General features: G+C 37.6%; 1 protein-coding gene across 1 annotated transcript in view; it reads right to left on the bottom strand.

Moving 5' to 3' along the window:
* The window catches only part of LOC139762818 (uncharacterized), a 40660-nt gene that overhangs the window by 12814 nt on the left and 8740 nt on the right, over positions 1-19106 (bottom strand). Inside the window, exons 2-5 of the mRNA XM_071687974.1 lie at positions 4024-4140; positions 3769-3879; positions 3291-3521; positions 2433-2563 (exon numbers count right to left, since the gene is read on the bottom strand). Of these exons, the coding sequence (XP_071544075.1) occupies positions 2433-2563; positions 3291-3521; positions 3769-3879; positions 4024-4140 (590 nt within the window). The remainder of the gene's footprint in view (positions 1-2432; positions 2564-3290; positions 3522-3768; positions 3880-4023; positions 4141-19106) is intronic.

Raw genomic sequence — 19106 nt, 5'->3', positions numbered from 1 at the left:
AACATATCAGTATACCTTCTTATACCCCTATGTCTATGTCTACTATCATTATCGTAACATTACTGAAACTAATACTGCCGCTTCTAGAATACCTAATAAAACATCTTTTTCATCAGAAACTGTTGTATCGATTACTACTATACTATTGGTTTTCTTTTCATTAAAAAGTCCTTGATATGCATTCTATTTCATTACTTTATTTCATAAAATTCAACAATCTACCCCAACAAATTCCAAAGCTAAGAAATGCAATATCCCTTCTCATGCTTTGCATTAGAGTTTCATGTATGATTCTGTAATAAACTGTACTCCTGTATAGTACAAATATAAGTTGGCCTTCTCTGCATTCTTCAAATCTGAGAAGATTATGAGTATCTTTAGATGCCTTACCAAATGAGTGTTTATTTCCTCTTTTGTCTTTTCTCAGCAATTCTCATTTCCTTAACTCCAGCTCCTACCCTCTCCTTACTGAGTGCTGATCTTTATTCATACCATTTCCATATCCATCCTATATTTTTTCTCCTACTGTTTTCCTTTTACCTACATATTTTCTCTTCAATTAGTATTACTTAAACCTTTAGCTTTCTTTTACTCTTAGTCTCTCACAAAACATTGTCATACTGGTATTCACATCTTTACTTTTAAGGATATCATTTTAAGGATATCATTTCAATTTCCATGTGTGATTAATTCCTTAATCTCATTCCATTCCACTGTACCTTGTCAAACAATGAAAGTCCAAGCCATTTTGTTCCCAAACAATGCCTTTCATTGTACCACATTCTTCCATGTTCATAAAGTTGAAGTTAATTTCAAAATGTTATATGATACACTGTTATTGCTTTATTTACTTCAATGTCAGTGAAGAGAAAATCCAGCATATCAATGTCTCCTGTCACCATATATGTACTTTTCTTGTACTGCACATGGATAAACACCTTACAGTTTCACAAGAGATCAAGAGAGCAAGAACATATATGGAGAGGTAATCAAATAGACAATCATATACACATACATAATGATATATATAAACATCATGCATACCAACATAATGAAACATAAACTATGAAAAGACTAGCATATACAATAATACCAATATCAACACGTGCATAACAAACCTCATCATGTCAGCAAATGTATAAAGATGCAAGCACTATCTATTCATAAGCATAGACCCTTCTAAAAGCATTCAGGTGTTATCCCCAAGACCCCTTTCCATAGGTTCCTGTACCTCCAAGGTTAAACTAAACTCAGTAGCAGGGACAGGATGGACTCCTTTACAGTTAGTTTTTATCAAATGAAGATGATACAGCCTAACCAAAGGTGAATTTTCTCTCACATAACCTCAAGCAGGCGGAATCCAGTAATACCCATATGGAAATACACACAAACCAACAAAATTACACACATACCAACAGACCCATACTCCTACATTTGCATTACAGTCTTTCTATTCATTCATCAGGCATTCTTCCTTTGATCTCAATACAATCCACCTCCAATGTGCACTCTTCCTTAGATCTCATTACAACCCACCTCCACTGTGAACAGTATGTAGTGATCTGTTAAAATCAACTGATGCATCCTAACATCTTTAACACTCGATGATTAAATCTATCCATCTCCTGTAATGTCAACCTCTCCATATGACTTTCATCTGCATTATCAGAACATCAATAATTTGTAATGCATTCTACATGTACTTTCCATTTCAACATGTTTTCATCCATGAGAGCACAAAATGAGAGCTCTCAACTCCCAATTCTTTTTTATATAACACCGCAGAGGTAACTCATTGACATTTCATTATTTACAGGAGATGTGATAACTGAATTTTCATCCTATTAAATGCACCAAGACAGAACAACTGCTCCTGATAAGCTTTCATTATTTACAGATGTGATAACTGAATTTTCACCCTATTTCATGCATCAAGACAGAACAACTGCTCCTGGTAAGCTTTCATTATTTACAGGAGATGTGATAACTGAATTTTCATCCTATTTCATGCATCAAGACAGAACAACTGCTGCTGGTAAGCAAAAAGTGAAAAGTTACAGAAGAATGTCATGATGTACAATATCACTAATTTCTATACCATTATTATGACTGAAGGTAAAGTATGTAATGAAAATTCAAGTATACAGTTAAACAAAATAAGTTTTGAAAATACATGTAAGGCATTCAGAAGCATTTTAGCATATATGAAGAAATACTGCAAAGAACACATATATATTTAAGCATGAAACTAGCACAGTACATGATGTAGTTTTTCCAACAACGCTATTTCTCTTAAGCATGAAACTAGCACAGTACATGATGTAGTTTTTCCAACAACGCTATTTCTCTATCACATAAATCTAAGAATTACTAGTAATTTCAAATCAGAGTTTGCATAGTTAAGTTCCAAAGCCTATATTTCTCTACCTTACCTGCAGCCAGTATCCTGGGCACCAATAGGGTTAATACAATTGTGTGTCAGAGCACAGGACACCCATGGCTTCATCAGATGGTAATGGACAGCTTCTGTGTTGTACACCATCATGGTCCCAGCATCACCCATCTAAAAATACAAAGGGATTTGGAACCAGAAGTCTTTCTAAACTTCAACAAAGTGAGCAAAATACACATCTAAACTTCTAATTCAGGTTTCACTCAGCTTAACAAATTAGTTAAACTAAACAATATAAAGGGACTCTATCACTGCAACACATGAATAATCATTTCTGGTTTGCAGATAATAAAATACTGTACATAAATAGTATAATTTGTTTGACAAAACATTGGGTAACATTTGTCCAAGCAAGAGCAACTACAAAGCATCCCATTTCTTAAACCTGAGGGTATGCTCGGGATATGTGTATGCATTACTGAATGGTCCTCTGCTTTAAAAATTGGATAAATACTGCTCACATATCCTTTATCCATAAAACTTTCATTGAATGCAAGGACAATTAATATATGGGTTAATGACTACATACATCACACTACATTATCCAACTACCCCACAAACAGGATTGTCACTAGCCACCAAACCTCACCACCACACCCCATCTCACTAATTACTCAATCTATATACAGGTTAAAAAGCCATGCTAACATCATACAGCCCTACTTCACACCTACAGGTAATTAAGAAATTTCCAGTTATGACCACTTACTTTTACCTTCTTTCATGACACACCGCCTTCTTAAGACCATGTCTGGTCTTATGTCATTCTACTGATACACGTCCTGGTTTAAAATGTCGACGAGAAATTTAACAGACATAATTTCTATCAATGGCTCACCTGCTGAAAGTCATAGTTGTGCTTCTTAGTGTGAAAAAATGTAAACATATTGGGATGTGTAAGGGCTGCTGATGGTAAAAGTGCAGGACTTGGCAATGGCCAAGTGAGGACCCCTCCACTTTTCAAAGCCATTTCATTCCATTCTGTTGCTCTATCAGCATCCTGAGTTTCATCTTCCAACCTTACACTTGCATCAAGCCATAACACTGCTCCTGCATGAACCAACAACTCCTGTACAAAAATAAAAGTATCCTTCATCGACCCGTAAGTAAGAAAGATTACAACATATATCATTACTTCAGCATCTCACATAGTATATGAAATTCAAATAAAATCAGACTAACTGTTTAGAGGAATCCAAGATTAAACATTAGTGCATATACACTCCAATCTACCCTAAGATACCCAATTAACAAATGAATGTGACCAAAATGGCAAAAATGTCTAAGGATGTATAAATACAAAACATGCAACAGACCTGTATAATAATGGGACGGTAAGCTTTAAGGCGCAAATCTTTCACATGAGATGGATATGCATTAAAATCAAAGGTCACCACTGCACATGATGTATTGCATGTATCCTCCAACTGAAATAAAAAAGTAAGTCATCAATCCACCACACATGGTTAAAAAAACATTACAATTCTGGTGACTTATTCCGTTTACTATGACGCAGAGAAGGTAGCAGTTGCATATAAAAGATTGTAGTTTAATCTGATGCAAGTATTTACCTGCTGGAGTTCAAGAGGGGAGAGATCAAGGCTGTATACCACCACAGTCAGGTTGGGCACAGATTGCTGTGCCAATAAAAGCAATCCCTCCACCTGCCACACTTGCCCAGTGGATACCTGCCCAATGGAAATGAAAAAATCATTGAAATATCTACATATACAAGAAAAGCAATGTATGAAGGAATGAGGAAATTTTCAGGTGGTTCAATACGTGCTGTCCTACAGTGCTGAACTGAGTGGAACAATAACCATGCATAAATATTTTCAGATTTTTCAGATTAGTTTACCGTCTTTTCCAAACTTGTGCTAAAGGTCTCTATTCGCCCATTCGCCAACAACTATGATCAACAATATCTTGTTTACTCTATGTTGAATTCCTTCCTATACTCTCATATATCATACATTTGCTTTATGTGAACTCATTACATTTTTCATGAGAAAAAATTTAATGGACATATAAGCCTCTAGTTTCCACATCTGCCTTATCAAATTTGCCTCTAACAAAAGAGCTACAGAGTTCTGAGCTGTGTGACTATCATTATACTTTGCTCAATACAATTTATGTGTATCACAGTTTAAAAGAATTCAAAGGAGTCCATTCTGTCCCTGCTACTGAGTATAGCACATCCTTAGGCAGTAGGATTCCCTGGAAAAGGAAGCCCTACAGTAACATAACAGTTGGATGCTTTTAGAAATAGGTTCTGGGATAATCATTAACATATAAATAAAAGAAAAAAAGTAGCATTAGTTTTCCATAGTCCATTTAATTCTACCAATCTACCATGAATCGCATTGAAAAATCCTTCAAAATACTCATTCCATCTACTCCTCATTTCCTGTTATCACTTCCCTTTTTGCCACCTTCATCCATGTTCCCATTTGCTCTTTTGTTTTTCGCACATTATATTTACCTCCCTCCAAAACATGTTCCCATTTGTTCTTTGTTTTTTGCACATTATATTTACCTCCCTCCAAAACATCTTTTCATCCTCCCTAAAATTTAGTGATACTTGCTCAACCCAACTCTCATTTGCCCTCTTTTTCAACCCCTGCACCTTCCTCTTAACCTCCTGCCACTTTCTCTTATACATCTCTAAATCACTGGTCTCCTCTATAAGTACCACTCAAATACCTCTTTTCTCTTTCATGAGCATCTTTACTTCTTCATCCTACCACTCATTACCCTTTAAAATCTGCCCAACTCCTCTTTCACATGCCAGATGTATCTCTTGCGCATGTCATCACTGCTTCATTAAATAACTCCCATTCCTCACCCACTCCCCTTGCTTTACTTACGCACACACTCTTGCCATTCTACACTTAATCTCTGCTGGCATTTCTTCACAAAAGACTCTTTTCCAAGCTCACTTACTCTCACCACTCTCTTCACCCCAACACTATTTCCTCTTGTTCAAAAACCTCTACAAATATTCACCCTTGCTCCCACAAGATAATGACCAGACATCCCACCAACTGCCCCTACAAAATTATCTCTTTTAAATGCCTATCAATTAATATAAAATCCAATAATGCCTGCTGATCATCTCTCCTTCTCATATACAAATATGTTTGAACATCCCTCTTTTTAAACCTGTTATTCCCAATCACCAGTCCTTTTTCAGCACACAACTCTACAAGCTGTTCACTATTTCTATTCATAACACTGAATACCTTATGCACCCCAATTACATCCTAAACTACCAAATTACTTACCTTCACATTCAAATCACCAATCACTAATACCCAGTCTTGTACATCAAAGCTACTGACACATTCGCTCAGCTGCTCCCAAAACACTTGCCTCTCATGATCTTCCTTCTTATGGCCAGATACATAAGCACTAATAATTATCCATCTCTTGCCATCCATTTTCAACCTTACCCATATCAAACTAGAATTAATTTCCTTACATTGAATCATACACTACCATTAACTCCTGCTTCAGGAGCAACGCTACTACTTCTTTGGCTCTTGTACTGTCACCAACCCTTGACTTTACTCATAAGACATTTTCAAACCATTCTTTCCCCTTTACCACTAAGCTCTGTTTCACTCAGAAGCCAGGAAATCCAGGTTACTCTCCTCAAACATAATACCTTTTCTCTCTTTTCATCTAGGTTACATCCACACACATTTAGACTCATTCAAGGAGGATGAGCATTCCCTGCCTGGCTCCTACTTCTATTCCCACTTTTAGAAACTGAAATATGAAGGGAGTTTTCAGTCCCCAAATCCTGTCCTCTTTAAAGGTTTCTATGAAATGATTAGGTAGCTGAATTTCTGTTAACTGAAATTATTAAAGAAAATAATGCAAAAAATGTAAAGGATATCAGGGAAGAATTTTGGGATGGTAAACTTAAAATATGCTAACTCTGGGAATGTTATTATTGAGACTGATAACTAATCAACAGGTATAAACGATAATCCATGTGCTAAGACAGGTGACTAGTAAATAATCAACAGGTATAAACGATAATCCATGTGCTAAGACAGGTGACTAGTAAATAATCAACAGGTATAAACGATAATCCATGTGCTAAGACAGGTGACTAGTAAATAATCAACAGGTATAAACGATAATCCATGTGCTAAGACAGGTGACTAGTAAATAATCAACAGGTATAAACGATAATCCATGTGCTAAGACAGGTGACTAGTAAATAATCAACAGGTATAAACGATAATCCATGTGCTAAGACAGGTGACTAGTAAATAATCAACAGGTATAAACGATAATCCATGTGCTAAGACAGGTGACTAGTAAATAATCAACAGGTATAAACGATAATCCATGTGCTAAGACAGGTGACTAGTAAATAATCAACAGGTATAAACGATAATCCATGTGCTAAGACAGGTGACTAGTAAATAATCAACAGGTATAAACGATAATCCATGTGCTAAGACAGGTGACTAGTAAATAATCAACAGGTATAAACGATAATCCATGTGCTAAGACAGGTGACTAGTAAATAATCAACAGGTATAAACGATAATCCATGTGCTAAGACAGGTGACTAGTAAATAATCAACAGGTATAAACGATAATCCATGTGCTAAGACAGGTGACTAGTAAATAATCAACAGGTATAAACGATAATCCATGTGCTAAGACAGGTGACTAGTAAATAATCAACAGGTATAAACGATAATCCATGTGCTAAGACAGGTGACTAGTAAATAATCAACAGGTATAAACGATAATCCATGTGCTAAGACAGGTGACTAGTAAATAATCAACAGGTATAAACGATAATCCATGTGCTAAGACAGGTGACTAGTAAATAATCAACAGGTATAAACGATAATCCATGTGCTAAGACAGGTGACTAGTAAATAATCAACAGGTATAAACGATAATCCATGTGCTAAGACAGGTGACTAGTAAATAATCAACAGGTATAAACGATAATCCATGTGCTAAGACAGGTGACTAGTAAATAATCAACAGGTATAAACGATAATCCATGTGCTAAGACAGGTGACTAGTAAATAATCAACAGGTATAAACGATAATCCATGTGCTAAGACAGGTGACTAGTAAATAATCAACAGGTATAAACGATAATCCATGTGCTAAGACAGGTGACTAGTAAATAATCAACAGGTATAAACGATAATCCATGTGCTAAGACAGGTGACTAGTAAATAATCAACAGGTATAAACGATAATCCATGTGCTAAGACAGGTGACTAGTAAATAATCAACAGGTATAAACGATAATCCATGTGCTAAGACAGGTGACTAGTAAATAATCAACAGGTATAAACGATAATCCATGTGCTAAGACAGGTGACTAGTAAATAATCAACAGGTATAAACGATAATCCATGTGCTAAGACAGGTGACTAGTAAATAATCAACAGGTATAAACGATAATCCATGTGCTAAGACAGGTGACTAGTAAATAATCAACAGGTATAAACGATAATCCATGTGCTAAGACAGGTGACTAGTAAATAATCAACAGGTATAAACGATAATCCATGTGCTAAGACAGGTGACTAGTAAATAATCAACAGGTATAAACGATAATCCATGTGCTAAGACAGGTGACTAGTAAATAATCAACAGGTATAAACGATAATCCATGTGCTAAGACAGGTGACTAGTAAATAATCAACAGGTATAAACGATAATCCATGTGCTAAGACAGGTGACTAGTAAATAATCAACAGGTATAAACGATAATCCATGTGCTAAGACAGGTGACTAGTAAATAATCAACAGGTATAAACGATAATCCATGTGCTAAGACAGGTGACTAGTAAATAATCAACAGGTATAAACGATAATCCATGTGCTAAGACAGGTGACTAGTAAATAATCAACAGGTATAAACGATAATCCATGTGCTAAGACAGGTGACTAGTAAATAATCAACAGGTATAAACGATAATCCATGTGCTAAGACAGGTGACTAGTAAATAATCAACAGGTATAAACGATAATCCATGTGCTAAGACAGGTGACTAGTAAATAATCAACAGGTATAAACGATAATCCATGTGCTAAGACAGGTGACTAGTAAATAATCAACAGGTATAAACGATAATCCATGTGCTAAGACAGGTGACTAGTAAATAATCAACAGGTATAAACGATAATCCATGTGCTAAGACAGGTGACTAGTAAATAATCAACAGGTATAAACGATAATCCATGTGCTAAGACAGGTGACTAGTAAATAATCAACAGGTATAAACGATAATCCATGTGCTAAGACAGGTGACTAGTAAATAATCAACAGGTATAAACGATAATCCATGTGCTAAGACAGGTGACTAGTAAATAATCAACAGGTATAAACGATAATCCATGTGCTAAGACAGGTGACTAGTAAATAATCAACAGGTATAAACGATAATCCATGTGCTAAGACAGGTGACTAGTAAATAATCAACAGGTATAAACGATAATCCATGTGCTAAGACAGGTGACTAGTAAATAATCAACAGGTATAAACGATAATCCATGTGCTAAGACAGGTGACTAGTAAATAATCAACAGGTATAAACGATAATCCATGTGCTAAGACAGGTGACTAGTAAATAATCAACAGGTATAAACGATAATCCATGTGCTAAGACAGGTGACTAGTAAATAATCAACAGGTATAAACGATAATCCATGTGCTAAGACAGGTGACTAGTAAATAATCAACAGGTATAAACGATAATCCATGTGCTAAGACAGGTGACTAGTAAATAATCAACAGGTATAAACGATAATCCATGTGCTAAGACAGGTGACTAGTAAATAATCAACAGGTATAAACGATAATCCATGTGCTAAGACAGGTGACTAGTAAATAATCAACAGGTATAAACGATAATCCATGTGCTAAGACAGGTGACTAGTAAATAATCAACAGGTATAAACGATAATCCATGTGCTAAGACAGGTGACTAGTAAATAATCAACAGGTATAAACGATAATCCATGTGCTAAGACAGGTGACTAGTAAATAATCAACAGGTATAAACGATAATCCATGTGCTAAGACAGGTGACTAGTAAATAATCAACAGGTATAAACGATAATCCATGTGCTAAGACAGGTGACTAGTAAATAATCAACAGGTATAAACGATAATCCATGTGCTAAGACAGGTGACTAGTAAATAATCAACAGGTATAAACGATAATCCATGTGCTAAGACAGGTGACTAGTAAATAATCAACAGGTATAAACGATAATCCATGTGCTAAGACAGGTGACTAGTAAATAATCAACAGGTATAAACGATAATCCATGTGCTAAGACAGGTGACTAGTAAATAATCAACAGGTATAAACGATAATCCATGTGCTAAGACAGGTGACTAGTAAATAATCAACAGGTATAAACGATAATCCATGTGCTAAGACAGGTGACTAGTAAATAATCAACAGGTATAAACGATAATCCATGTGCTAAGACAGGTGACTAGTAAATAATCAACAGGTATAAACGATAATCCATGTGCTAAGACAGGTGACTAGTAAATAATCAACAGGTATAAACGATAATCCATGTGCTAAGACAGGTGACTAGTAAATAATCAACAGGTATAAACGATAATCCATGTGCTAAGACAGGTGACTACTAATATATCAACAGTTTCAAAAGAGACCATATAAAGAAAATATGTTCTACAAGTAAGGGTTTTAAAACACGTCAAGTGAAACCAACACAACTACACCATCACATTCACAAAAAAAAAAAAAATATGTTTACTAAATTCATTTATAGCTCCAATTTCACAATGACATTTGTGAAACCAATTACAAGTACACCATATGCCAACAGGAGACAAAAGTCTGCCAGACTTTCTCTTTACAAGTTGTATAATAATCTTTCACTGAAGTGAATGATGTGAGAAGGAGATGGAGTGAGTATTTTGAAGGTTTGTTGAATGTGTTTGATGATAGAGTGGCAGATATAGGGTGTTTCGGTTGAGGTGGTGTGCAAAGTGAGAGGGTTATGGAAAATGATTTGGTAAACAGAGAAGAGGTAGTAAAAGCTTTGAGGAAGATGAAAGCCGGCAAGGCAGCAGGTTGGATGGTATTGCAGTGGAATTTATTAAAAAAGGGGGTGACTGTATTGTTGACTCGTTGGTAAGGTTATTTAATGTATGTATGACTTATGGTGAGGTGCCTGAGGATTGGCGGAATGCTTGCATAGTGCCACTGTACAAAGGCAAAGGGGATAAAAGTGAGTGCTCAAACTACAGAGGTACAAGATTGTTGAGTACCCCTGGGATATTATATGGGAGGGTATTGATTGAGAGGGTGAAGGCATGTACAGAGCATCAGATTGGGGAAGAGCAGTGTGGTTTCAGAAGTGGTAAAGGATGTGTGGATCAGGTGTTTGCTTTGAGATAATGTTCTCAACTTCCACACATTCTTCAAGGCTCCCAGAATTTTCGCCCCCTCCCCCACCCTATGATTCACTTCCGCTTCCATGGTTCCATATGCTGCCAGATCCACTCCCAGATATCTAAAACACTTTACTTCCTCCAGTTTTTCTCCATTCAAACTTACCTCCCAATTGACTTGACCCTAAACCCTACTGTACCTAATAACCTTGCTCTTATTCACATTTACTCTCAACTTTCTTCTTTCACACACTTTACCAAACTCAGTCACCAGCTTCTGCAGTTTCTCACATGAATCAGCAACCAACGCTGTATCATCAGCGAACAACTGACTCACTTCCCAAGCTCTCTCATCCACAACAGATTGCATACTTACCCCTCTTTCCAAAACTCTTGCATTCACCTCCCTAACAACCCCATCCATAAACAAATTAAACAACCATGGAGACATCACACACCCCTGCCGCAATCCTACATTCACTGAGAACCAATCACTTTCCTCTCTTCCTACATGTACACATGCCTTACATCCTCGATAAAAACTTTTCACTGCTTCTAACAACTTGCCTCCCACACCATATATTCTTAATATCTTTCACAGAGCATCTCTATCAACACTATCATATGCCTTCTCCAGATCCATAAATGCTACATACAAATCCAATTGCTTTTCTAAGTATTACTCACATGCATTCCTCAAAGCAAACACCTGATCCACACATCCTCTACCACCACACTGCTCTTCCCCAATCTGATGCTCTGTACATGCCTTCACCCTCTCAATCAATACCCTCCCATATAATTTACCAGGAATACTCAACAGACTTATATCTCTGTAATTTGAGCACTCACCTTTGTCCCCTTTGCCTTTGTGCAATGGCACTATGCAAGCATTCCACCAATCCTCAGGCACCTCACCATGAATCATACATACATTAAATAACCTTACCAACCAGTCAACAACTCAGTCACCCCCTTTTTTATAAATTCCACTGCAATACCATCCAAACCTGCTGCCTTGCCGGATTTCATCTTATTCATCATACTTGATCGCCATTTCCCGAGTCTGCTCCGCAACTAACTCATAATATGGTTTCATGTTAATATCCACTTGCTAAATGGTTTGTGCACCGAGTTGTGTGCATTCAAACAAACAAACAACTTCCAGCAAGTTTCTATAATATAAAAAGAGGGTACAGAGAACAATATTACTGGTATAATTTCATAACCTAACAACATTGAAAAATAAAGTAAATCTCAAGCTAAGGGAAGTCAGCTAGAGATTTCATAGGGGTCTGCTAATTCCTACTAGAGCTTCACCTATTCTAACCAATAAAAACCCATCATTTTCCATCAGATTCATCGCTCTCCCCACTACCGATATATACTGTCCTCAAATATGGAAATAACATAAAGTACCACTTAGGGTCTCGTATCATTTCAAATACACTTACAATACAATACATCATAAATGTGATTTCAGTCCATATGCCCGTAACCTTACACTCAATAAATTCCTATAAGGTTACATGGGAGCACTGCTAGGGTCCCCTCACTGTATAGCCGTAACATGCAGGTATGGGGTTAGCTGTTAGCAGCAGGACAAGACTTTGCAGTTTTGTTCATTTGGCTTATATTTAGAGTGGGGTACTTCACTATAAGGTTCCTCACTGTGTTTTTGTACTTTACTGCCCACTACTGAGGGTGTTCAGATATATTCTAAGTTATGAGAAATATGAATCCCGAATAGATATCATCACATTACAAGAATGCATATTTGATAAACTCATGCAATCAATCGTTCATATAACATCACACTCTGGGTAGTCACCCATGGTAACTGTTAACATAAACTGTAGGAATAACTGATAACATTTTCAAAACATTAAATAAATTACACCCTACTGATAAATCTACACGTGCATTCTATCATCACCAATGATTTCTCCCTTTCTTGACTCCAACATGTTAAATGACCCTCACAGTTGCATGTGGATGACGTGAATACTTACAAAAAAAATAGTTAAGTAATCAGAATAAAGATGAAAGAAAAACGTAAACAATATAACCAGCCAGTGGAGCGGCCGTCCCGACCCTGCGTCTTGGCTACACCTCCGACTCACATGACTATCGTACAAGCGACGGGAAACTACTGCACCTCAGCGGGTGATGGTCAATTCTACCGGTAATTGTACCTTATATGGTTACATATTTAAGGTCATATGTGGAGTGAAAGCGTGTATGGTGTTAGAAATATCTTCAACACCTGGAGATGTTAAGAACCGTTCGCTTGATGATTCAACCCAAGTATTTGCAAAATAATTAATATGAAATAGGGAAAGAAATCCTGCAAAAGACCACAATTTGATAGGAAACAAGCAATATGAATCTAAGTGACCATTGTACCCAACCTGTTACCTGAACACACGTCACCAGGATTAAGTAGGCAAATCACCTATTAATTCATATGTTTAGATAACGAACAAATTATTTGTCATGTTAATTAATGTCTTTCAGGTTTGATCACCGTACATAATAGAACATAAAATAAAAGATCTAATTGGAAAGATCAAGCTGTGGGCAATAAAAATGGCACTATACCTGAAATAACACAACCGAGTTAATGACAGAGGTTAGAGGCGAGACATCTGCCCACCGTGTAAGAGAAAAGAATAACAGAACTTAAATCTAAACCATAAGCTTCTGAGTCAGACTGACAGACGTCAACTGATGACGGTGATTTGTTCTTTGAAAAGGCCACTGAGAGCTCATTGCGGGAGGTTTTTAAAAATGTTGAATATTTATGTATCAAAACTTTTATGGATGAATGGTTTAAGTTTAAAGATGCGAGTGTATATACATACACTATTTCACACTATATACTGTAAATCACAGAGCGAGGAGAGGGATGGAGAGTTGGTAGTGTATAAGAACGTTCTTACTCTTTTCTCAAAGCAAATTCTTCAGCCTATTAGTTCAAAACCATTTTACTGAGAAACTCTTTCTCTTGCAGGGTCTACCCAATTTACCCACTCTGTACAAGGTCAAAACTTCCTGGATACCTACCCACCTTGGTACGCCAGCAGATTGTCTTCCAATTCTGATCTATCTACAATGATCTTGTTCTTCCCTTATATATATATATATATATATATATATGTATATATATATATATATATATATATATATATATAATCATATGAGACAATAGATTGTTTAAAGTAACCGACATATATATATGAGTAGTGTTCAGGTGACTTCCTACGCACTAGTTTCTTATCCTACATCACCCGCACTGTCGTGCTTAAATTTTCCAACCAAACAACATCGGTGTCTAGGCAACCAGACCCAGGACACGAATGTTAAACCGAAACCGTAATTTTAGTGTACTGTAGCACCTGCAGTAAAGAATCGCTTCTGGTAGCTATTAATGGTACACAACAACTCCGATATCACAGGTAGGTATCACAAAGCATGTAATGAAAACTATGTGACATGCATATGATGACATTAAATTCTATCTGGTTTCCAGAGAGCCTTTACTCCTATAGTTTCCAAATATTATACTGTAGCAGTTAACTAAGTTTGGTCTCATGAAATAACTGGTGGGCGTAATCTAATCTCACAATCATGGACGAAACTTCCTTATACGTTTTCTCCCTCACGTGAACAGTAATTTCCTGCAAGTAAATGGCTTTCTTGTTCATATTCAAAACTAATTATTTGAAGTACATGTACGATGTCAACTTCAAGTATACTTTTAACCGTGGTCATATGTATGTTTCTGAGGCAAGCTCGCCACATTCACAACTCACATCAACGAAAAAAGAAAAATGCATTGTATTGGTTTTCGTTGCTCATACGGTATAAACCAAACCATTTCGTCACTTCTTCCAAAAATAAGTGCGTATACCTTACCTTATTCCATCTGTGAGTACAATGTTGACTAGGTAACTTATACCACTTAATAAATAAGTTCAAGGTGGCCTAAAATCTTTATGTATTATAAACTTTTTTATCTCTTTTTTGGCAAAAGTCCTAGAAATGGACAGAACCTTATGGAAAGGCCTACATAGAGAGGCTGGAGAGAGCCAGAAATATGGTGGGGGGGAAAAATTAGATTTTAAGGCTGGTCTATAAAAATGGGAAGTTCAAGGTTATTGAGAGAGAGAGAGAGAGAGAGAGAGAGAGAGAGAGAGAGAGAGAGAGAGAGAGAGAGAGAGAGAGGGGGGGGGGGGGGTAAACAGTCCCAAATCCTCTGTGTCGAGAAAGAAATGGACATTACTACGACCCACCCTTCAACTTTCCTGAGTTGCCAACGGCCACACAATCATCATGTTAGGAAGTGACTTGCCTAATATGACGTGGTTAATGGTGGGAGCTCACAGGTAGCCAGGATACAGGCGATACGAAACCGAAGAAATACCTACTGAAAAATGCAAAGAATCAACAGCACTGGGTAAGGAAGGGGGATCATGTGTTGAGGTTGGATTGGAAGAACAGATATCTCGAACTGCTCTAGACTCTAGAGAGAAAATATTCACTGCTACAACCTCCCTATAAGTGGGAGCAGTACTCTACAATAAATACATCATGTTGGACAGGAGCAACAGTTAAACAGTATTTCGAGTTTCTTTGTTAAAACTTAGCTATTTGTGCAATATGTCCCAAGACAATTAGATGTCATAAGGTAACCAAGTATGTTTACTGTATCCAGCAATGGAATTAAGGAAACGATGAAGGTGAAAAAGTTGTGGGGAGTCTGAAAAAGATAATATTTCAGTTGTGTCGAGCGATACTTAAATGGAGCAGATTAGAAAGAACCCGAAGAATGTCGTGTGCATTTGTCAAAGTATTCTTTAACGAAGTTAATAATTTGAAGTAAGGAGGTGGTTGATAACAAGGAGTACTAGTACGTAGGATAAAGAAAGGTACCCAGAGAGCCACCGTTGATGATAGGGAAAAAAAAAAAAAAGATTCTTGGTTGATCATCAATCAAAGGATCATGCATCAGACCAGTATGTCTAGAACGAATAAAACACCTTCAATAAACATAGTGCAAAGCCTGTCAATATGACGGAAGATCAAAGGTTCAAGTCTGACCAGAAATGAAGATATTGTGACGAGAAGGGATACGTTGCATGATATAAACGTATACAGCCTCCAGGCTTAGGCCTGGCGACTATAAAAACCAAAATTGTATGGATATTGGATAATCATTTCACAAATTCCTATCACATACAACCACAGGTTGACAGCTATTCAAATGAATATATCAAATGCGAAATTATATTTTGTAAAGCACTCTAAAACGAGTCTTCCATGCCATGCTTCTCTGCAAGATACAAAGCCTACATTTAGCATCGACGTCTCGTCAAAGATCTGTTGGGAAACTTAGGAAATTAATTATCGATATTAAAGTAAATGGGATGAAAGGTTTAAGACTAGGGGAGCTTACCTCAACACGACAGCAACAGAACAGAAAATCATTTGATTTCTATTTAAGCTAAACAGTTATGCCATTCGCTCGACGCCACCAAAGTAGAAAAATGGACCCAGCTCTGATAACTGACTGTTTGTTACTAATGAACAAAAAATAAATTTAACGCATTTGAATACATAATGAAACCAGGAAGGAACGCATATTTGCAAATAACTCACAAGTGAGGAGAGCGTTTGTTCATGTCCAACAGGAGCGTCCTGCCAAGCCGGAAGCTTCCGGTTTAAATGTTTGAATTTGATATCATTTATTGCACTGAACCCTTTGAGCACGGCTGTACGACCAAACAGCACGAAAGTACGACCAAAGGGTATAATGGCATGACCTCTGACGTGACCTTAAGGGGTTACATGCATTCGAAACATTTGTATAATATTCTTAAAGGTTAAACTACGATTTTCCACCATCTCGCAAGACCTGAGCTTGGATTGCAGGAAGAGATAAAGATAGATTCACTATAATGCTCCACCATCTTCATCTTTTTCTGACAAACCAAACCAGCCGTAGCCAACGAGTCGAATAGCCATGCCTAATATCCACACATTTATGAAAACTGACAATTTACGGGTTATTTACGTGAAGAAGGATAATGAAGGCGATCTTATACTTCAAGGAAAATGAATTATACAGTTGTTTGAACCTTGAAACTACCACAAAAAAATCGGTAGAATGAAAAACAAATCTAAGTAAGAATGAAAGTCTGTCTAGACTTCCCGGAATAATCATTAGATAAAAATCTCAATCCAGTTTTTTATACAGATAATCTTAGTATACTAAAAATTTATATACATTTTCATGAATAATGTCGAAATGATTTGAGTTTTAGGGGAACTTAGCGTGTGGGTTCAACTCCTTGATCAATAATCACTAATTCCGAAAAATGAAAAGCCTCATATGGAAATCAGTGCTACACCACCAGAGCCACGAGGCCTCGTATTAAATCAGATCTGCTGAAACACTGAATATCTTGGATATTCCTCAATCTTTACCTTCACTATCATCACAATATCTTGGATATTCCTCAATCTTTACCTTCACTATCATCACAATGGAAAATTATTCCCGTATGCGTGTATTTTCAAGGTCACATGAATGTCTACAAAACCTGATACATTCTCGGTTGTCTTACGACCTATATCGTCCAATTATTGTGTTCGTGATCATGAGTGTATGTTAGCTGTGCCCCCCCATGACTCGTCTTTCACTGCTGCTGTGTTACGCAAATTAGTGCGATGGGCAACGGTTCAGCAGGTGGGTTGGCAGGGTGTATGGCGGGTCAGAAGGCAGGTTGTTAATGTATTTGACGGATCATCAAGCAGGTTGGTAAGACGTGTGGCCGGTATGGAGGCAGGCTGGTAGAATGGAATGTGTGACGGGTATGGAGGCAGGCTGGTAGAATGGAATGTGTGATGGGTATGGAGGCAGGCTGGTAGAATGGAATGTGTGACGGGTATGGAGGCAGGCTGATAGAATGGAAAGTGAGACGGGTATGGAGGCAGGCTGGTAGAATGGAATGTGTGACGGGTATGGAGGCAGGCTGGTAGAATGGAATGTGCGATGGGTCAGCAGGCAGGCTGGTTGGTAGGTGTGACGGGTCAGTGGGCAGGCAGGTTAAATATGATGGTTCAGCGGTCAGAATTGTTGCATGTGTGACGGGTTAGCAGGCAGGGTGGTATGATGTGTGACGGGTCAGTGAACAGGCAGGTTAAATATGACGGTTCAGCAGTCAGGATGGTTGCATGTGTGACGGGTTAGCAGGCAGGGTGGTAGGATGTGTGACGGTCCAGCAGGCAGGTTTGAGGGATGTGTGAGGGACTGGCACTCAAGTTAGCAAGATGTGACGGATTAGTGGGAAGGTTAAGTAGGTTCTGGAAGAGCCCATCTGCTGCAGCCCGGGTCCTGGAGGTACCAGATCAAACCGTCTCGGGACGCTGATCAATCAAGCATTGACCGTCAGTCTCCTGACACAACCCTTGTTGATTGTGTATTTAGATGGCTTCTGAGGCCTGCTTATAACCCTATAGTTAGACGGTAGGACCAAAATCGGATTAAAGCATTGAGGAACCTACGGCTAAGAACAGGGAAGGCCCTATATCATATACCGTACATAATATCTTCTAACAAATGTCTATTTATCAAAACTTTAATAAAAATCATTTATGTACATCATATAGTATGCAATTCCAACAATTCTCGTTCGCACACACCTGAACACCATAGCAAATGTTATGAGGTAATTTTTTTCCGCCTAAAAATACAATCATGCAGTTACATGAGATATTAATTTTACCAACCTTATAATAAAGATTTAGGGTTTAAGAATAAAAAAAAAGGATCCCCCAAGTATACGGTCTAATGCTACAGCTTAATGGTTATTCCGACCCCGGGTGTGACGGTTACCCATGAACACGACAGTACGACACCAGCACGACGGTCGTGCAACCCTTGGGTATGATGACCTGGGCTCTATCCTAACCCATAAGAGTCAAGCCATCAAACCTAAGGGTCATACTGCTCTGTCCAAGGATTGTATCGTCGTGCTCAAGGAGTTTACGAAGTAACCTCCGCCATGAACGCGAGGGCAACCATGCCTTTGCACCCGACACGTGGGGCATCTGGCTTCCCTGAATTAACACCTAGAACGAATGAATTCACTGTAGCTAGCTAAATCAATTCAACTCACCAGTTTTTGATGGTCGTAGCTAGTTCATCAGGAACCTTTC

The sequence above is a fragment of the Panulirus ornatus genome, chromosome 44 (assembly GCF_036320965.1).
Source record: "Panulirus ornatus isolate Po-2019 chromosome 44, ASM3632096v1, whole genome shotgun sequence".
Lineage (NCBI taxonomy): Eukaryota > Metazoa > Arthropoda > Malacostraca > Decapoda > Palinuridae > Panulirus > Panulirus ornatus.
The sequence above is the reverse complement of the archived record's forward strand: the minus strand, read 5'-3'. Positions and strand labels throughout refer to the sequence as shown.